General features: G+C 47.0%; 1 protein-coding gene across 9 annotated transcripts; it reads right to left on the reverse strand.

Moving 5' to 3' along the window:
- Window positions 1–2: 2 nt before the first annotated feature.
- ATRIP (ATR interacting protein) lies at window positions 3–18,105 on the reverse strand. Of its 9 annotated transcripts, none has more exons than XM_081525714.1 (14): window positions 17,766–18,105; window positions 15,345–15,475; window positions 14,556–14,726; window positions 12,553–12,671; window positions 10,173–10,330; window positions 8,529–8,630; window positions 8,108–8,237; window positions 7,607–7,919; window positions 6,870–6,997; window positions 2,186–2,322; window positions 1,925–2,013; window positions 1,057–1,137; window positions 564–816; window positions 3–158 (listed from the first exon to the last, which is right to left on the reverse strand). In XM_081525714.1, the coding sequence occupies exons 1-14, from the start codon at window positions 18,004–18,006 to the stop codon at window positions 91–93; spliced, it is 2,121 nt and encodes a 706-aa protein (XP_081381840.1). In that variant the 5' UTR covers window positions 18,007–18,105; the 3' UTR covers window positions 3–90. The 9 variants fall into 9 exon arrangements, with proteins under 9 accessions (XP_081381840.1, XP_081381839.1, XP_081381837.1 ...); XM_081525713.1 differs by having other exon boundaries at window positions 1,925–2,016; XM_081525711.1 differs by lacking the exon at window positions 6,870–6,997 and having other exon boundaries at window positions 7,227–7,919; window positions 8,529–8,624.
- Window positions 18,106–20,544: the final 2,439 nt, after the last annotated feature.

A 20,544-nucleotide genomic window follows, 5' to 3' on the forward strand; every position in this document is an offset into this window, starting at 1 on the left:
CGTTCTCAGCCGGTCAGTGCTTTTAATCAGAGGAGGAGCGAAGGAAGGGAGTGGCTCTGGCGCCACCGTGTGGCTCGGTGCTCACAGGCCTCAGCCACAGTCCATCTCGGGCTCGTCCACGTCGGTCTCCACGGCACAGAGATCCTCCAGGGCTGCCTCTGAGCCAAAAACAAGAAGGTTCTGTGGTGAAGGCCCAAAGGTGCCGGGACTGGGGGTGGCCCCACCACTCCGCCCACCCCCCAGGTCCACAGGAACTAACCAGTCCCTTCCATGCCCAAGCCCCGCTCCCTCAGCTACTGCAAGCAAAGTGATACAAAGGCAATTCAGACAGGGATGTTTCTGGAAAAGCCGTGGCTCTGCCAGGCTGACTCAGTAGATATGAGCCAAAGGCAGGCTGATACACTGAGAGAGGAGCTGGAGCAGGAAAGAAAGGGTGACCTGGTGCCGGCAAAGGCTGTGTGGATGGTGGGCCACTGACTTAACAAGGGGTCTGACTCACCCGGGGACTTCAGGGCTGACCCCACGTTGGGGCTAGGGTGGGGGGGCCCCTCCTGCAGGCTCACCTTCACAGTCGGTCACATCAGGAAGCCCTCGAATCAGCGTGCTGACCCCAGGCATGACCTGGTCGTACTGGTGCAGGACCTCCACACAGTGCACCGTGAAGAGCTTGTCCTTCTGGGACAGGCCGTGCAGCAGCAGCACCGTGTCCCGCAGGCACCGCACCGTCCGCCTCTGCAGCGCCGTCCACGAGGGCCCCCCTGCCCGCCGCACCGTCAGCCACTGTCTGTGCAGCATCACTGTGAGTGCTCTGACCACCTGGCGGAGGGTGCGGGCGGAGGTCAGAGCATGTGCTCTCTGCACCCGGACCACCGGCTCGGCGGGCAGCCTCGGTCCTAGCCCCCGCCCCTTCCCCCCACCGCCACCGGGGTGAGGGGGGTTCTGAGCGATGGCACCAGGGTCCAGCCCTGGTGAAGGAGTGTGGGATGTTCTCAGACAGCCCTGTCACCCACCAGCAGGGCTGCCCGCCGCCGGCCCCCTTCTGCCCCTGGCACTCACCTCCACGTTGCACTGGCAGCTGGAGCCAGTGACTGGGGAGGAGGGGCTCTGCACACCCAGCTTGGCCAGGAGCCACACGGCCTAGAACGAGAAAAGACTCGGTTCCATCCGCACCAGAATGCTGCCCTGGTTCCGGTCACGGTGAGGGCTTTCTCAGGCTTCTCGCAGAGCTCCAGTTGCCTCAGCAACTGCCTGTCTGGAGAGTCCCTTGGACTGCAAGATCAAACTAGTCCATCCTAAAGGAAATCAGTCCTGAATATTCATTGGAAGGACTGATGCCGAAGCTGAAACTCCAATACTTTGGTCACCTGATTCGAAGAGATGACTCCTTAGAAAAGACCCTGATGCTGGGAAAGATGGGAGGCAGGAGAAGGGGACGACAGAGGATGAGATGGTTGGATGGCATCACCGACTTGATGGACAGGAGTTTGAGCAATCTCCCAGAATTGGTGATAGACAGGGAAGCCTGGCGTGCTGCAGACCATGGGGTCGCAGAGTCGGACACGACTGAGTGACTGGACTGAACTGTCTGCACTGATGGGATCCAAGAGGTGATGGTATCCTGGGCCTTCCCAGGAGACACTCAGGACCAAGACCTGTGTCTCACCAATGACCCCCTGCCTCCAGGCCCACCTCCAGCTACCAGGCCACCCTGCCAAGTCCCAGGATACCCTGGGTCCACGTGTGTTATATCTGTATAGTAGGGGGCCCCCCAAAATGAGTCTTCCTGGTTAGTCTCTAAACGCATCACTGACATGAATGAAAGCCCCTTTTGTCCCCTGAGGAAGGAGGAAAAGTGCCCCTCAGGTGCGGCGGCGTGGGGTGGGGTGGCTAGCTGTCCACAAAGGGGCTCTGGTGCTTTTTTTACCTCTTGCTCCAGCTGCAGCCACTGTGTCTCGGAGGCGGCTCTGTCAGGTCTTGACGTGATGTACATGTACAGCGGCAGCAGGAGGCAGCCTTCTGGAAGGGAGGCCCCAGCTCACACTCAGGCTCTGTCCTCCCACCCACTGCCTGAGGTACAAGTTGTGGGAGCCCTCAGGAGGTGCCTGGCCCATCCCTGCCACCTCCCTCCCCTCCAACCAGCCGGAGCTGTCCAGGAGCGTGCCCTCCGCCCCCTGGCCTGCTTTACCTGAGTGGGAGCAGAGCTGAGGTGCGAGCTTCTCATGGTCCACCAGGACGGACAGGAGCTCAGTCGTCAGCAGCACGCTGGGCAGGGGCGTCTCTGGGCGTAGGCATTGCGGCAGCGCCCTGAACACGCACTGGAACCTGAAACACAGGGGCCCAGAGAGACGTGATGCCTCCAACCCAACTCCGTAACTCACCCTCCTTTTTCACGGTCGGTAACAGGAAATTGAAGAGGCCAGGGAAGAGGAGACTGGATTCAGACAGACCTGGGTTCAAATGCTAGCCTGCAAACAAGTGGGTTACCCTTCACTGCGGGGCTGCCGTGGCTGAAAGAGGACAGGCCCTTGCCTGGCCCAGTGCTGCCTCAAAAATACGAGATGCCTCCCTGGACCTGGGAAGCCGGCCTCCACACTGCTCCCAGCTCCTTCTTGCCTCTGCTCTCAAATACGGAGCTGGGTCTTGAGCTGAGTGTGAGAGGAGAGTCCTGAACCCACCACCAAAGGACTGGCCAGACTCTGGTCAGATCTCATGACATCACTTGCCAAGCAAGGAAGACTTCATTTTCTCCGCTTGTCAGGAAACACTAGCTCCGCTGCAGCCAAGTATGCGAAGGTACCCACTCGAGGTGTGCATGGTGAGAGGCTCAGACACTCTTCCCCCTAATCTCAGGGGCAAAGAGCTGGCCCATTCATTACCAGGGAACCAAGTTCCAAGATAAGCACTGCTGTTTGCTCAACCCGCACAACCTCCTAGGTGGCGGGGGAGTTCTATGGGTGTGTCCCCTTTCATACAAGGAGGTTAAAAATATTCCCTGTGTACCATTAGGGGGCAAGGTCTATTTGGGGCAAACTCATTTGAGAGCAAATCCTGTACCATAGACAAGCTGAATGTTTCTAGTCACCAGGGAGTATGCAAATTGGTGGGAAACTGGAATTTCCAAGTATCCACTAACAAGTAATCTAATTTCATTATTAGGCTAGAAGTGGCCCACTGTAACTAAAACAAAAAAGTCTGTCTATACATACAACACAGTTATTTCCAAATTATTTTTTGATAGCATCAGAGCCTACTTATTTTAACTGTTGTTTTTCTCCAGAGCCCCCCAAATGCACAATAAATAACAGTCGTGCTACTCTGCTTGAGTTGGGGATGAGTCCTTTTTGTTCAAAAGCATCTGCCAGGAAAAAAAAAAAGCCCCTGCCATGCCAGTACATGGGGAGCAACCCTGGACGACCTAACTGCTACACCAGATGGGGTAGAAAGATAAAACTCAGGGGATGATGTGCTCTCAAGCCTAGGTGGGCAGTGGTACCCTTCATAAGAGACCATGGCCTGCCTGGCCACTCGTGCTGTATAACATACTGCTTTAGAGCCTTGGTACCACCTGTCTTAGGCTTCCCTGGTGGCTCAGATGGTAAAGAATCTACCTGCAGTGTGGTTTGATCCCTGGGTTGGGAGTGGGCACGGCAATCCACTCCAGTATTCTTGCCTGGAGAATCCCCATGAACAGAGGAGCCTGGCAGGCTACAGCCCATGGGGTCGCAGAGTCAGACTGAGCAACTAAGCACAGCACAGCACCTGTCCCTGGCTTTTGCTTTTACTCCAAGGTGAACAGGAAGCTGTGTGGTAATGGGGTTCAGCTTGTAAGCATGAAGGAATTCGAAAGGGAAGTACTGCGTGGGAAGTGGCATCAGACAGTCACTCAGCAGCCTAACTGGCTTGAAACCATCTAATACACTCCCTCTGGCATTTCAGACAAGATTCCCTAACTCAACACGGAGTTTATTCACTTGGCAAACACTGAGTGCTCACAGTGAGCCAGGCTCTGTGCTGGGCGGGAGGACGCAAGGCTCTGAGGGCGCCACCTGGGCTTGTGAACAGAAGGCACTTGTCTGGCCTGCAGTAAGCACCCATGAAACGGCTGTTTTTTCATATTATAGATAAGGTCAACAGGAATAGAATGATGATCTATCTACCAAGATAACTGGTAAAAATGTGCTTCCTGGAATTCATTCATTTAAAAAATAAGAAACCAAGATGCAAAGATTTTTCAGTTATCCGTAGATCAATGCGACAAGCAGCATTAACAAAGTGACTATAAACCACACGATCATCTTAACAGATGCAGAACTTTTGCTAGAGTTCAGCATCCATTTTTGATAAAAACTTCAGAAAGTAGGCATAGAGGAAACTTAGGTCAACATATTAATAATAAAGGCCACATATGAAAAACCCACAGCTGACATTATACGCATTGGTGAAAAGCTGAAAGCATTTTCTCTAAGATCAGGAACTAGATAAGGATGCCCGCTCACACCATTTTTATTCAGCATAGTTTTGGAAGTCCTAACCACAGCAATCAGAGAAGAAAAAGAAATAAAAAGGAATCCAAACTGGCAAGGAAGAAAAAAAATTTCACTGTTTGCAGATGAAATACTGTACATAGAAAATCTAAGATGCCACCAGAAAATGACTAGAACCCATCAATGAATTTGGTAAAGTTGCAGGATACAAAGTTAATACACAGAAGTCTGTTGGATTTCTATACACTAACAATGAGCTATTGGAGAAATTAAGGAAACAATCCCACTTACCATTGCATCAAAAAGAATAAAACACCTAAGAATAAGCCTACAGAAGCAGGCAAAAAGGCCCATACTCCAATAACTGTAAGATGCTGATGAAAGAAACTGAAATGACACAAACAGATGAGATGATAGGCCCTGTTCTTGGATTGGAAGAATCATATTGTCCAAGTGACTATACTACCCAAGGCAATCTACAGATTCAGTGCAATCATTATCAAATTACCAATGGCATTTTTCACAGAACTAGAAGAAAAAAAATTTAAACAGGCAGAACACTCTTTGACATAAATTGCAGCAACTGATTTTTAGACCCATCTCTTATAGCAAAGTAAACAAAAGCAAAAAAAAAAAAACAAAGCCAATGGGACCTGCCTAATTTAACTTAAAAGCTTTTGCACAACAAAGGAAATGGTGGACAGAATGAAAAGAGAATCCATTATTGTGAGAGAAGATAACTATAAGTGATATGACTGATAAGGGGGTCATATATTTAGCATATATAAACAGCTCATACAACTCAACAGCAAACAAACAACCCAGTCAAAAAATGAGCAGAAATGAATAGACATTTTTCCAAAGAGGATAGCCAGATGGCCAACAGACACATGAAAAGATGCTCAGTTATCACTCATCACCAGGGAAACGCAAATCAAAACCACAATGAGATATCACCTCAAACTGGTTGAATGGCTACCACCATCAAGAACACCAATAACAAATGTTGGCAAGGATATGAAGAAAAGGGAATCCTCCAATGCTATTGGTGGGAATGTAAATTAGTGCAGCCACTGTGGGAAAACAGTATGGGAGTTTCTCAAAAAACTAAAATGGGAGTACCATATGATCTAGCAATTCTACTTCTGGGTTATATCTGGGAAGAAAAAAAAACCAAAACACTATTTGGAAAGAAACATGCAGCCTGATGTTCATAGAAGCATTATCTACAATCGCCAAGGAATTGAATCAGCCTAAGTGTGCATCAACAGATGAGTGGATAAAGAAGTTGTGGAGCACACACACACACACAATGGAATACTGTTGTCGTTCGGTAGCTAAGTCATGTCAGACTCTTTGGGACCCCGTGGACTGCAGCATGCCAGGCTTCTCTGTCCTTCACTATCTCCTGGAGTTTGCTCAAATTCATGTCCATTGAGTCAGTGATGCTATCTAATAACCATCTCATCCAATGCCACCCCCTTCTCCTTTTGCCTTCAATCTTCAATGGAATACTACTCAGCCATAAAAGGAACAAAATTTTGCCATCTGCAACAACATGGATGGCCTTGGAGGGCATTATGGTAAGTGAAATAAGACAGAGAAAGGCAAAAACTGTATGATAGCATGTATATGTGGAATCTAACCAATACAGGAAACTAGTGAATTTAAAAAAGATGAAGACTCATAGACAGAACAAACTAGTAGTTACCTTTGGGAAGAGAGAAGGAAGGAGGGGCAAAATAGGGGTAGAAGATTAAAGAAGTGTTGTTATGGGATTATATGAAATCATGTGTGTGAAACTTCTGAAAATTGTAAAGCACTATGGAATTTTAAAAGAAAAAAAGGAAAGAGAAGACTCAAGAGAAAAAAAAAAACCCAAGCAACCAGCCATCGTGACCTGGGCAATGGTGCTGAGCCTACCTTGCTGTCCACACCACTCTGCAGTATACTGTGTCAAGCTCTGAGAACCACCTTTAGGATGGACCAGACAAGCGGGAATATATTCATATGGCAACCAGGATCCAGAAATGTGTTTAGTAAACAGGTATTCTGAGCTCAGAGACGAAAAGACTTAAGATCTGTGCAGCCAGTGGAGTCATTCCAACACAGGAACTGGCCTCTGGGTGGAGTGCTGAGGGGGGAGATGAGATTCTAGGACTACCTAGAGGACTGGCTGGGTGAGGTTTACCTTCCCAGTGTTCACGGTCTGCAATCCCAAGCTAGGAATTTATAACAGTGGTGTTTCGCAACAAACTTGAAGAGGAACAAGGAACCTGTGGCTCACGCCAGTGGTGGGCACCTTGAAGATGGGCAGATTCCCAGCAGTCAGCTTGTACCTGCACACCCTCTGCTTCCACCCCAGCAAACTCAACTTCAACATGCCTGTGGCGTGCGGTCTTCACCTGACGCATGTCCCAGGTCCAAAGGCCTCTGGGTTCGGTCTTTGTCTTGGGGTCAGGACGCTCTTCCATAGTGACTAGCAGCCTTCTTAACATGTGTGTTTTGCTTACCTACTGACCAGACACAAAACTAAGCCAAATAAACCACTTCCTTGGTTCTTCTAACACCTGGCCCCATTTCCCATGACTTCAGAACTCCCTGAGCTAAGAACCTAAACCAAGGCTTAGAGCCGAGCAGTATGAACGTGTCAAGATGGGAGCAACCTCAGGGGCCACAGGACAGATCTCAAGAGGTCAGGTAAGACCCACAAGGAATCATGACTCCCATGCTGCAGGATACCTGGGCAGGAAATCAAAGGAAGCATTTTCAGCTAATTTCACCAAAACCTTAAGGCACTGGCTGAGGACACTGGCTTGAAGATGACCTGTTGCTGCAGAAGAGGAAGCCAGAAGGTGAAGGAGCATCTTCAAGAGTGGATGCTGGCCTTGGTCCTTGGCAAGCCCCTCTGGGGCTGAGGTTGCATCCCCATGACTATGTCCGTGAACCTGGCTCTGGTCTCCTTCCCCCGCAGCAGACTCAGCGCCCGCTCCTGATAGTAACAGGCAGACGACTGCTCCGCTGTGGCACACCAGGTGCTGGAGAACGCTAAGTGCCACCACCGAGAAGCCTTCCAGGTTACAAAGGGAGTCCTCGGGGCTTGCCTCTCCCCCAGGGCTCACACGGGAGGGGTGCGTCGGTGCGTCCACAGGCGCTCCGCTTCTCTTGGCTGCTGCCAAATCCTGCAGGGCCTGGCAGTGTAAGCCGATGAAGAACTGTACCAGGGGGAGGAGGTGCACAGCCCCAGGGAGCTGGCGGAGCGGGAAGGCTCTTTGGCCTCCCTCTGCTGGGCCTCTGTCGCTGGAGCCTTCTTCATTCCTGGCCACCAGGTTCAGTCCAGTGAGTGCCATGTGCTGTGCTTCTCTCAGGGCTGAGAGGGGAAATGGCCCATCGCGAGGCCCTGTGGTCCTCAGGCTTGAAATCCCAGTCAAGGTACTAGCAAGAAACACAAAAGAAAAGACACAAGTGTGAGAGGCAGATATGGTCCAGGAACCCAGATAACCTGCCAGCAAATTCTCTCATCTCCCTGCACAGAGCAGATGTCTGAGGCTGGTCAGGACCAGATGGGGACTTGCTTCCCAAAAACTCCTTCCAGACAAGCTTTTTAGGGGTTTTGTGCTTACCTGCCAAGCCCCGGTAGCTGGAACTGGGTGCCAGCAGGAGCCTCAGGACAACTGCTCAGGAGGTGGCACAGACCCAGGGGGGACCCAGGGATCAAAGGCTGCTTCAGGAGAAGGTTTATCAAAATGGAGCCTACAGAAAGACAAGGTGACATGAGAGTGCTTTTCTATGATGCCAGCTCTACTCTCAACAGCCACTGAGGTCCCCTGAGGCACTTGTGGGTACTGAAGGCTCGGGGGCATACTTGCTCTTGGCCTCTCCCATTTTATAGTTACATACTTCAGTCACAGACTCCTATTCCCACTGACCCTCTAAAGCACTGCCTGGTTCTCACAGCCCAGGACAGTTAGGCAATTCCAATGCAGCATCACAGAGCACAATCAGACCCGGGCAGGCAACCAGCAGAAGCACACGTTCTGGTACCTTGATTGTTTGATCTCTGCATCCAGCTGTCAATAAGACTTTTCTGGGGCTCTTCTTGCTTTATGGGGGCACCTCCCAGACTGTGGGTCTTATTCTCTGCAACTAGATACAATGTTAATCAAAATTAGAACATGAAAGCACACGTGTATCAGAAACTCTTTCAACGTGAGGAGTTTCAAACATACATTGTTCTATTTTTTTCAACTCTGGATCAAAACAAGAGCCAAAGCACCTTCGCAACTTTGCCTTCCTCATATAAAATAGGAACTTGCCTAAGGAAAAGAAAATTAAATTGTGTGCCCCACTCCAAAGTCAGGCAATAACATAAAAGCTGTAACCTTAACATTTATGTGATTCTTATTACATGCCAGACACTGTTCTAAGAGCTTTACACCTGTCAACTCTCTTGTTCTTCACACCAGCCCTCCTAGGAAGTGTTATCAGTGGTTTTGTTCTATATATGGGAAAACTGACACACAGAGGTTCAGGGTGTGTGTGTGTGTGTTCAGTGTGTGTGTGTGTTCAGTGTGTGTGTGTGTTCAGTGTGTGTGTTCAGTGTGTGTGTGTGTTCAGTGTGTGTGTGTGTTCAGTGTGTGTGGTCAGTGTGTGTGTGTGTTCAGTGTGTGTGTGTGTGGTCAGTGTGTGTGGTCAGTGTGTGTGTGTTCAGTGTGTGTGTGTGGTCAGTGTGTGTGTGTGTGTTCAGTGTATGTGTGTGTGCTTAGTTGCTCAGTCATGTCTGACTCTTTGCGACCCCATGGACTGTAGCCTGCACCAGGCTCCTCTGTCCATGGAATTTTCCAGGTAAGGATACTGGAGCAGGTTGCCATTTCCTTCTCCAGGGAAATCTTCCCAACTATAACCGCTTCTGAACTTGCTCCAAAAATGTGAGTAGCTGTAGTTCTCAGGGGTGCCGTGACGCTAATGATTTGAAAGAGCTGATGGCGGTAGATCAGAGGCAGTGTATCTGAATCATAGAATATACCGGCACAGCACAGTCTCACAGTGAAAACCTCCTAATGCTAGATTGCTTCTCTCTAGAAAGCAGTAGCATTGCCTCAGTCTGGACTCAGCCTGGCTACGAAAGGAGACCATGTTCCTGCATCCTAGTTGTTTCTGGCCTGTTGATGGATGCTGACTGGGGAGGTTTTAAAACATGCCTGCAAGTTCTTTGACACACTTGCACTCAAAGGGTGCCACCTAGTTTCCTTCCCCTTGAACACGGCCCAGACTCAGGGACTCAATTCTAATGAACAGAACTTATGCTGAGTGGCAGAACTGATGCTATGTGACTTTAAGGTTCAGACACAGAAAGCATAGATTCCACTTCCACCAAGCTCTCTGGGTTTGCCAGCTCTTTAGGAAGCTATCTACGGGGTGAAGAGGTCAGCCAAGTAGCCCTGGGGAGAGGCCCACATGTGAAAAGGAATTCCACTGCTAGACATGTGAGCGCACCACCTTGAAATAGATCCTCCAGCCCCTGACAAGCCTTCAGTGATTCCAGCGCCCTTAGAGACAAACCATCCCCACTATGCTGTCAGAACTGTGGACCCACAGACAGGGGGAGAAAATAAACACTCAATTGTTTCAAGGCTCAAGGTCAAGTGGTCTGATATTGAGTTGTAGACGATAGAGAGACGGACTTACCCTCTCTGGCCATCGGGGACTTGTATGCTGGCTCTGTCTGGCAGGGCTGGGGAAGGGACTTGCTAGCACTAAAAGACTCCTTTGTAGGGAAAGATGGTTTTCCAAATTGCGGAGAACATGCTTCTTGCTTTATCACCACAGAAGGGCTTTTCCTAGGACTGGAAAAAGTTAACTATGAAAGCAGAGTAATGATTCTGCTAACCTCATGTAAAATACCTGGTTATAAAACTTCTAACAGGCTTTAAACTTTTCATGTCTAGGTGATTTGACCAAAAGATTCATCTACTACGTATCTGTTAGTCTTTGTCAGGACAGCAGTCTCAAATTCAAGGCATTTTCATCCAAATGGTAGGAAAAAATCTTTCATTTGTTCCCACCTTCGAAAGTATTGGGCCAAATTCAAGTACTACTTCCAATTCCACCAAAACATATTTTCAACTTGCAACCTTTTTAAAAAAATTTATTTTTAATTGGAGGATAATTGCTTTACAATGTTGTATTGCTTTCTGCCATACAACAATGCAAATCAGCCATAAGGATGCATACGTCTCCTCCCTCTTGAACCTGCCTCCCACCGCCCACCCCATCCCACCCTTCTAGGCTGTCACAGAGTACCAGGTTGAGCTCCCTGTGTTATAAAGCACTGGTAATGTATATGTCTCAGTGCTACTCTCTCAATTTGTCCCACACTCTCCTGCCCTTGTTGTGTCCACAAATCTGTTCTCCATGTCTACGTCTCTATTGTTGCCCTGCAAATAGGTTCATCAGTACTATTTTTCAAAATTCCATGTATCTATATATACACACACACACACACACACACACACATACACACGATACTTGTTTTTCCCTGAATTACTTCACTCTGTATAACAGGCTCTAGTTCACCCACCTCACTAGAACTGACTCAAATTCATTCCTTTTTATGGCTGAGTAATATTCCATTGTATATATGGACCACAACTTCTTTATCCATTCATCTGTGGATGGACATCTAGGTTACTTCCATGTCTTGGCTATTGTAAACAGTGCTGCAACGAACACTAGGGTACATGTGTCTGTTTCAATTATGGTTTTCTCAGGGTATATGCCTAGCAATGGGATCGCTGGGTCATATGGTGGTTTTATTTCCAGTTTTTTAAGGACTCTCCATACTGTTCTCCATAGTGGCTGTATCAGTTTACATTCCCACCAACAGTGCGAGAGGGTTCCCTTTTCTCCACACCCTCTCCAGCATTTATTGTTTGTAGATTTTTGGATGATGGCTATTCTGACTGGTGTTAGGTGATACCTCATTATAGTTTTGACTTGCAGCAACCTCTTTTTTTAAATTGAAATATAGTTCTATATAATATTATCTAAGTTATAAGCATATGATATAGTGATTCATAATTTTTAAAGGTTATACTTCATTTGTAGTTATTATAAAATATTGGCTACATTCCCTTTGTTTTGCAGTATATACTTGTAGCTTATTTTATACCTAATAGTTTGTGCCTCTTACTCCCCTACCCTTATATTATCCCTCTCCCTTCCCCTCTCCCCACTGGCAACCACTAGTTTACAACAACCTCTTTTTTTAATAGCCAGGGACTGAATTAAAAGATTTTCGGTAGAAAGAGCATCTACTAAGAGGTGTGTTGTTTCTTGCAACTAGGAAACAGCCAGTTCCTTGGTGCCAGGGTTTTTATGTTAGAGAAGCAGTCTTAACCCTCTGATTAGATCAGACAATGCTGAGGCTGTCCTGTGAGTAGAGCATGAAGAGGTAAGGATGGATTCCTTCTGCTGTCCTCTGTCTTACCTGGACTATGCAAGGCCTGAAGAGTTCAGTTTCATTCCCTGCCCATTATAAGCAAAGGCAGCAGAATGCTGAATACCAGAAAAAGACGACCTGACCCACACTGTTCAAGTTTCAAGGCTGATACTGACAGACTTCTCACAGGACAGACCATTAACAAACGGATTACGTCTGCAGCAAAGGTGGGGGCCGCTGGGCAGCAAATGAGACAAAATGTTCTAAGCAATTGGGACTGACATACAGTTGGGACAAAATCACTTATTTGAAACAAATTACATAAAAATGAAGACTGGTCAACTCAAACTCTAGAGGTCATCTTTCCAGCCTTTTCTCATCCTGAGGAGTTGTGTTTATAAAGTCCTACAGGAAGAAGGTACTTTCAGAGAGTGTGGGGTCTTTATGCTATGATCCCCCAAACCATTCCAGCCTCATCTGAACCATCTTTGAGGCCTCCAGAAAAGAGGATCTGTGCCCCAGTGGCAGAGTCTAAATGACCTTCGTTCACAACTAGCCTGATACTGTCATTCAGACTTTTTACGAAATGGTAACAAAACTGATTTCTCCCTCTAGCGCCATCATTACCTGACATGGGATACGGTGGGTACAGCTAGTTTATTAGCTCGTTCACTGCTCTGAAGCTTCGTTCTTAATTCATTCATCTCTGCATCTTTAAACTGGAGTTCAGACTGCAAGGACTGGAGCTGGAAGGCAAAAGAAATATAGAGGTCTCATCATATATGCAGAAACAGCTCTGGGGGACTTCCCTGGCAGCCCAGTGGTTAAGATTCCATGTTTCCAATGCAAGCGGTCCAGGTTTGATCCCTGGTCTGGGAACAAGGATCCCACCAACAACAATAAAAAATAGTTCTGGGCTTCAAAAATCTCAAGCTAGTAAAAGAAAAACAAACAATAGAACTAGTATAACAGTCTGCTGTGACATAAATGTCCTAAAATAACAAGTTTTAGCTTTCTTACTGAAAGATGGCATGGTATTCTAGAAAGATATTTTGACCTGCTTATTGCTAGGTAGTTTGTGAGCATTCAAACCCCATTTACTCAGCCTCTCTGAACTTCAGCTTATGTGTAAGATAAATACCCGTCTTCATGACTGGGGCGATTAAGTAAGAATGGTAAATGTAAAATCCCAGCACAAAGCTTGACAAGGTGCAATATCTCACAGTAGCAGGTAGACCTTGTAGTGAACATGCTGTTGTTGTTTAGTTACTTAGTCATGTCTGACTCTTTGCGACCCCATGGACTGGAGCCCCCCAGGCTCCTCTGTCCATGGGATTTCCCAGGCAAGAATACTGGAATGGGTTGCCATTTCCTCCTCCAGGGGATCTTCCAGACCCAGGGATCAAACTCACGGCTCCTGCATTGCAGGTGTGTTCTTTACCCCTGAGCCACCAGGGAACATAGTGGTGCACAGTCCAGGTCTTCCTGAAGGTCTGGGCTGAGAATCTGGAATAGTTTTACCAAAACCCTGAGCAGTGTGGGGAGACATGCTCTGGCCAACAGTAACTGCTGCCATTCCCTAAGCATAGTCCATTCCAGGCATAGCACCAGACACAAGTGCGGGACCATTTAAGTCTCACAACAACCCTTCTGGTTATTTTCGGGAACAGATAAAGGAAATGAGTCATAGAGCATGACTGATCGCCCTGAGGTCACCGCTTGAATGTGATAAAGCCTGGCTTCAATCTCTGGCTTGTTGGTACATCCCTTGGTCTTCACTATGCATATGGAAAAGCAACTACTGTTGTTAGTGTTAGGCACAGGTCAGCGTTTCTTCAAAGATTGCCAAGTTTGCTGAATGAAGTAATGGCAGAGTAAAACCCATGTCCTTATTTGGGAAGTGAAGAAAAGTAATATATACCTGGCACCCAGTTTTTCTTCCCACAACAGTGTCTCCCTCCCCTAAGAAACATCATTTTCCTGCCTCTGAATATATGATTTGAATGGGAGCTATTATCTCTTTGGTTCCAGTGACTAGTTCCAGGGCAGGCACCTGACTCAGGTTAGATCAATTAGAGCCTTCTCCAGAATTCTAAAACTTGAGATGAGGACCCCTAAGTCTTTAGTCTGTTCTGGAGCTGTGAAATATGAGCCCTGGGGTTCCTGGAGAAAACATCTTCAGCCATAAGGATGGAACTTATCAACAGTACAGAGAATAAAGATGAGTCCTGGCTAATCTTGAGTCATTTGAGACCACAGTACATCTGTTTTCCCCAGACTTAGTTACAGAAGGCAATACCTTTTTTTGTTTGTTTGGCCTAAGCTAGGTCAGTTGAGTTTCTGATCTGCATCCTCCCCCCCCCAAAAGCATAATTTAAGCCTGTTTCTGCAAAGTGTTAGCCAGTGACTTAGGCAACCACAGCAAAGCAGAATTTCATCTACGTCCTTTTCCAAACCACAGAGCCTCAAAGAAAAGTACATGTAATTAGTTGGTAGCAAAAGTATTTTCAACAAACAACTGCTGAAATCTTCCTGGGAGATTTATAAGCAACTTTAGGCACTGCTTCTAAAGAAACTCAGTAAGCAGGCAAAGCTGATGTCCATATGAGCAAAACATATCTCTGGGTCACCTTTTTGGAGAATTCCTTTTCTTTTTCACTGAGTGCTTGAGTTTTCTCTTGCTCAAGAAGGAAATGAGATCTTCTCTGTTCCTCTAGAATGGATTCTGTCTGATGCAGTGAGTCCCGCAAAATTTTAATTTCTCCATTTTTAATGAGCACTTCTTCTTCCATTGCCTTCATCTGGAAATTCCAAATTGATCTTGTGAAAAGTTTGTAAGGGAAAATCATATATGCACTTATTTCAACATGTAGCTGTGGAGATGAAGAAACACATTTAAAACATGTCCAAAGGATCAATAAGTGCTCAGAATACATCCGTGCCAACCAGACCATGACCTGCTAGGTCCATTCCTGGGACAGCAGGTTTTCAGCAAATAGCTTAAGTACATACTTATCACTTCTGCATGCACATTCCAAAGGTCCTAGGGACCTATAGATAGTCATATGAAAGATGTCTGCTTTTTTGCAAAACTGTTAATGAAAATAGCAACCATTATGATGTTGTGTTTCTTCTATAAGACACATGCTAAAAATTTATCTCAGTACTATAACAGAAAGTTTGTATCTCTTTTTGTATAGGGTTTACAAAGTGTTTCTTTTCTTGCCTTGGCTGTTAGGAATCTCAGGATTTAGTTGCAACCAAAAGTTTCTGGCTTTCTTTCCCCAGCTTTCTCCCAATTCATGGGGATGAATCTGGACTCTTGTCTTAAAACTTTTCTATATTTTATTGTATAATGCTTTTTAACACATGCATAAGTGAATGAATTAACTACAAAAACCACAAGTTAAATCCCTTACCTTTTCTTTAAGTTCTTTGTATTGTGCCTGAAGTACCTCTAATTCAAAATTATCTTTAACTGGAACACTTTCTCTGTTTTTCCCTGCAGGATATTTTGACATCCCATCTAATCTGGTGACCTTATGAACATCTGTAAAAAACAACAACCAAACAAAAACCAGTTCCCATATACTTTTTAGGACTCAGTATTTTCCCACTTTCACCAGCCAGTGCTGAAAACAATTACTTTTGAATGCAAATTAGAGAAAGATCTAGCAAGTAGAATAGATATTTTCCAACATAAGAACATGATTCAATCCTTATGAAATAACAAATTCTGCCACCCTCTCCCCATTCCGCACTCAGTTTCTTGTTTTTTTGCCCCTGCACACAGTTTTAAGGGTCTCAGCTAAAGGCTGAAAGGTGCTGTGGGAACCTCACTGTTCGAATCTCAGTGATCCATTATTCAACAATATTTACTCAGCATCTACAATATGCCACGCACAATTTAGCCTCTAAAGAAAGCTACAGTGGTGAGCAAAATGGATACAGTCCTTACACTCATGGAGCTTACATGGCAATCAAAAATATAAGAATAAACGTAAAATTACAACTGTTATAGGAGCTGCTGCTACTGCTGCTGCTAAGTCGCTTCAGTCATGTCTGACTCTGTGCGACCCCATAGATGGCAGCCCACCAGGCTCCCTCGTCCCTGGGATTCTCCAGGCAAGAACACTGGAGTGGGTTGCCATTTCCTTCTCCAATGCACGAAAATGAAAGTGAAAGTGAAGTCACTCAGTAGTGTCCGACTCTTAGCGACCCCATGGACTGCAGCCTACCACGCTCCTCCGTCCATGAGATTTTCCAGGCAAGAGTACTGGAGTGGGGTGCCATTGCCTTCTCCGTATAGGAGCTGCAGAGAAGAACAAATAGAGGAATGCCTGTAACAGGGCATTGCATCCACATGGATGACTGGAAGCCTTCCCCAGATAAGTGATAACTGAACGGAGAGCTGAAGAACAAGCAGGAATTAACCAGAGGAGTGGCGATGGGGAATGGATGGAAAGAACACTCAGTGTTTAAGAAACAGCAATATGTACTTCTCTGGTGGTCCAGTGGTTAAAACTTCACATTTGCACTGCAGGGAATGTGGGTTTGATCCTTGGGAACTAAAATCCCACATGCAGTGCAGCCAAAAAAAAAGAAAAAAAAGAAAGACACAGCGATGTGCAGTTTCTGTATTGTAGGGAAGCAGGGAGAATTCAAGGAAATGAAGGAAGGTCAGTGTGGCTAGAAGCCCTAGAGGGAAAGCGTCAGGCCATGATGGGTCTTCCAGGCCATATTAATGATTTTAATCTTTATACTAGAATAAGTGTGAAGTCATTAAATGCTTTCAGTAGGGATGTTCATTGTGCATCTGTGACAGAGATTTTAGTTTTAAAATGATCACTCTGGCTGTGGTGTGAAGTCTGACTTGTAGGAGTCATAACTGGAAATGTGGACACAGTTTAGCGGACTTTTGTCCAGGGGAGGGGTGATGGTAACACAGATCAGGGAGATGGCAGAGATGATGCAGAGAGGATGGATTCTTGAGATGGAAGAAAAAAGGTAAAGGTACAGGATTTGGAAAGGGGCAAGGGGGATGTTGGCTTGTGCTACGTGATGGAGAGTGGTGCTAGTCTCTGCCATGCAGAACATGTGTTCATCAGTGCGTCTTTTCTGAATGTCTGCTTTGCCAAGTACCATGCTGGAGATGCTGGCAGATGACTGGATTTCCAGGAAATGACTGTGTGGAATTTCACGTGCCTATAAGACATCCAAGTAGAGATTCAAGGTACCCTCAAAACCTTTCTCTTCCAGGGAGCCCTGTAAGATGTCACTAGAATGAGTGTAAGCTCCAAGAAAGTGGGGGCTTTTGTTTGTTGCTAAGTGTCTGCAGCTTCTAAAGTTTGGGCACCTAGTACAATTTATTGGTTGTATAAAGAGAATAAGCCTATCTTATCTCTTGCCTCTGCCAGATCCCTCTTGTGTTCAGGTGGTCCAAAGGTAAAGGTGGTCTTCATTAGATCTAAAACCTCCCAAATACGTCATAAGAATTGGTCCCCATGTGTAGGTAATGATGGTTCTTATGGCTGTGGTAGTTGTGTTGCAAGGATCTCAGCTGAGAACTAAGAACTCAGTGGTCCAAAGTACAGCAACCCAAGTAAAATGTTAACCTAGCTTTCTATATTCCAAATCGGCTGTTTGACATTCCTGATACATTTCTCCCCTCAAATCAAAGGACCTCTTGGGACACAACCGCTGCTTAAATCAAACTGTTCCTATGAAGGGCCATTGTGGGTGCAACACATCGGAAAGGTCGCCGCGGGGTTCCGAAGGCACAGCCATCTAAGGGGTCTAGGGAAGTCTGCACCACTGTCAAGGGGAAAAGGCGAACTCACTCGACACGTCCCGAGCCGTGGTCGGGCACTGGCTCAGGGCCTGGGACGCAAGCGTGTCAAGCTCCTCCAGGTCGTCGGCGGTGAAATCCCCATGCAGGCCGAATGGGTCTTCGGGGTCCGGGGCGGCGGGGATGCCTCGGGCCCGCTTGCTCGGAGGGTGCCCGGTGTTGGGCGGAGGGCCAGGACTAGGTGCCGGGGGCCCGCTCCGCCTCCTGCTGCCTGACGCGGAGATTCCAGCCATGCCTGCTGCCAGCTGATCTCTAAAGACACTGACCCCGGCCTACACTCGCGAGGAAGGAGGGATGGACCAACCGCTCGCGCGCCGCGGCTCGCCTCAGGCGCTGGGACACGCCCCCGAATCAACGAGCCAATCACCTGCCAGTTTGAGGGCTCAGAGGAATGACATCGTCAGAGCGCGCCGCGGTGCTCCACTGAGTGCCCGCTGACTGCTGTTGCTTCCCGCCCTTCTTGGGCCGGACCCTGCCTGGCGCTCTGGTACCGACTGTTAGGACTCGGTAGGCCACTGCGGTGGTCTAAGTGCAGCGAACTGAGTTGCGTAGGCAAACTCACCAGCCCCACCACGCAAGTAGCTGTGTACCCGTTCCCTGACATGCCCTGGGGTACACAGCAGCGCTTGCTGGAGTTCGCCCAGATAGATATTCACCCGTGCAGTGTGAATCTAGGGCAGGCAGCAGCATTCAGACTTTTGGTTTTTGTGACCTCGCTGTCCAGCCAGACCCACTTCTCAAATACCCCAGGCTCTTTTGAGGGGGAGTGTGGAAGAATGGGGTTGGGCTAGGAGTTAGGAATAGAGCTGTTATGAGCACACATCTTTGAGAACAGTAAATGTTTTGAATGTGTACATTTGGTGAAAGTCTGAGAAAGGTGTGCTTGTGTTGAAGGGCTTAGGAACTGCTCAGGCTGTTAATATTTATTCCTTCATTTCTCTGGGAGCTCTTAAGTGTTTTTGTTCCAAGCGCTGGTCATGTGGAAATGAATGAGACTCAAGAAGTCAAGGAAGGTCCCAAGGAAGTAGCAACTGGGCTGTCCTACAGGTTAAGTGGGAGTTATAAAGAGGTACTAAGGAGGATGGCATTAAGATTACTCAGACAAGAATACAACACTGAAACGGAGGCCACACAAGTGCCAGGTAGGTGTTATCAATGGCAAAATAGGAAGGTAAGGTTTTAGAGAGGAACAGGGATTCAAGCTGGGCTTGAGTGGCTGACAGGATTTTACTGGCAGGCTGCAGTCCATGGGGTCACAAAGTGCCGGACACGACTGGGCGACCAAGCACGGCACCGTGATGTGCAGGACATTTAGCAGGAAGAAGGTGTTGGAAAGTAACAGGGGCAAGACTTTTCATCCGTGTGTGTATGTTGCTCAATCGTGTCCGACTCCTCGCAGTCCCATGCACTGTAGCCCGTTAGGCTCCTCTGTCCATGGAATTCTAACTTAGCCTATGAGTATCCTATGAATGTTTGGCAGGGCAGTAAATGAAAGGGAGATAGTTTTCAGGGCCTAGAGGGTCTGCAGTACCTGGCTTTAATTTTTTGAGGTAACTGGTAGGTTCCCTCAGATAGTCACCCAAATATTGGATGCTTATCTTAATTGCTCCAAGTCTCTGGTCTCATAAAAACAGAAGATTAAACTTCGTAAGTGCAGACTGGGTTCCACAAAATAAAAGAGCAGTAGCTTCATCTCAGGGGCAGTGTGCTAGCTCTGGCTCTCCGAAGCGTTATTCTCAGCAGCACAGGCATGGGTGCCAGCTGGCAAGTCCCATAGGGAATCCCTGAAGTCCAAAGAGGATGCTACTGGCTGTGTAACTTTCCGGGAGACAACCAAAGGGGGACATTTATCTTTTACGACTAGTGTCAAGTACATTAGAGTTGTAATACAAGCTTCAATCTATGAAAATCTTTTCCAGTTTTGGCTCGTCAAAATCTCAGGGCCCTTCTGGAAAACACATTCTCAAGATAAAGCTGTGTTTTTAGCATTATTCCCATAGTTGTGTCTAGATCCTAGAAATGAAGTCTAGACTTGTGCATCTAAACTGTTTCAATACATACACATTTAGCACATTATGGTCTCTGTCCTCCAGGTATTTACCCTTCCTGGAGTCCAAAGTGGTAGATAATCAACAAGTGTCAGGAGAAAAAAAGGAAACAGGGTTTAAGAGACATGAGGACTAAGGAAGAGCTTCTAGTAGGTGAAAACTTGCTTGGAATGTAGGTCTCCACGGCTCAAGATGGATCAGGGGGATGAATTGTAGATACCAGAGGGTAGAGAGCAGCATCCAGACCCCTTAGTGCCTCACTGGTCATTGTGGGGACTTTTTTTTTTTTTGCTCTAAGAAGCTACTGAGGAATTTTCTGCCAAGGAGAAACAAAGTATAACTTTCCGGTTTAGAGGTTACTCTAGGTCCTGAGTAAGCACTAGCTGTTTGGAAGCAAGGGTAGGGAGAGGAAGACAAATTTTGATGTGACTATAATATTCAGGTGAGGGATTTTAGAGTTAGGGTGAAGATTTGGTGGCATCAGAGTTAAGTATGAAGGGTCCAGATTTAATTTTGCTGATGGATTGAGTTGGGGGTGGGGGGGATAAGAGATGATAATCTAGCAAGGATCTTTTAGAGCCCTAGTGGAAATGCAGACCTGGGGGCTTCAGAATAAGCTTAGTCCTTACAGACTCGCTCCCCTCCATCAACAGAGAAGTGCCTTGACAAGAGGAATCGTTCACTGGCGGATGTCCAACTTGCACACAACAGGTTCCTTACATG

The sequence above is a fragment of the Giraffa tippelskirchi genome, chromosome 9 (assembly GCF_054371585.1).
Source record: "Giraffa tippelskirchi isolate mGirTip1 chromosome 9, T2T-mGirTip1v1.2.pri, whole genome shotgun sequence".
NCBI classification, from domain to species: domain Eukaryota; kingdom Metazoa; phylum Chordata; class Mammalia; order Artiodactyla; family Giraffidae; genus Giraffa; species Giraffa tippelskirchi.

Excerpts from the sequence above, each read along its gene's own strand:
- ATRIP (XM_081525705.1), bottom strand. The coding sequence starts at position 18,006 with ATGGCTGGAATCTCCGCGTCAGGCAGCAGGAGGCGGAGCGGGCCCCCG. Across the intron at positions 7,920-8,107 it reads CAGCTACCGGGGCTTGGCAG|TACCTTGACTGGGATTTCAA; the intron begins GTAAGCACAAAA and ends GTTTCTTGCTAG. Across the intron at positions 159-563 it reads TGATGTGACCGACTGTGAAG|AGGCAGCCCTGGAGGATCTC; the intron begins GTGAGCCTGCAG and ends TTTTTGGCTCAG.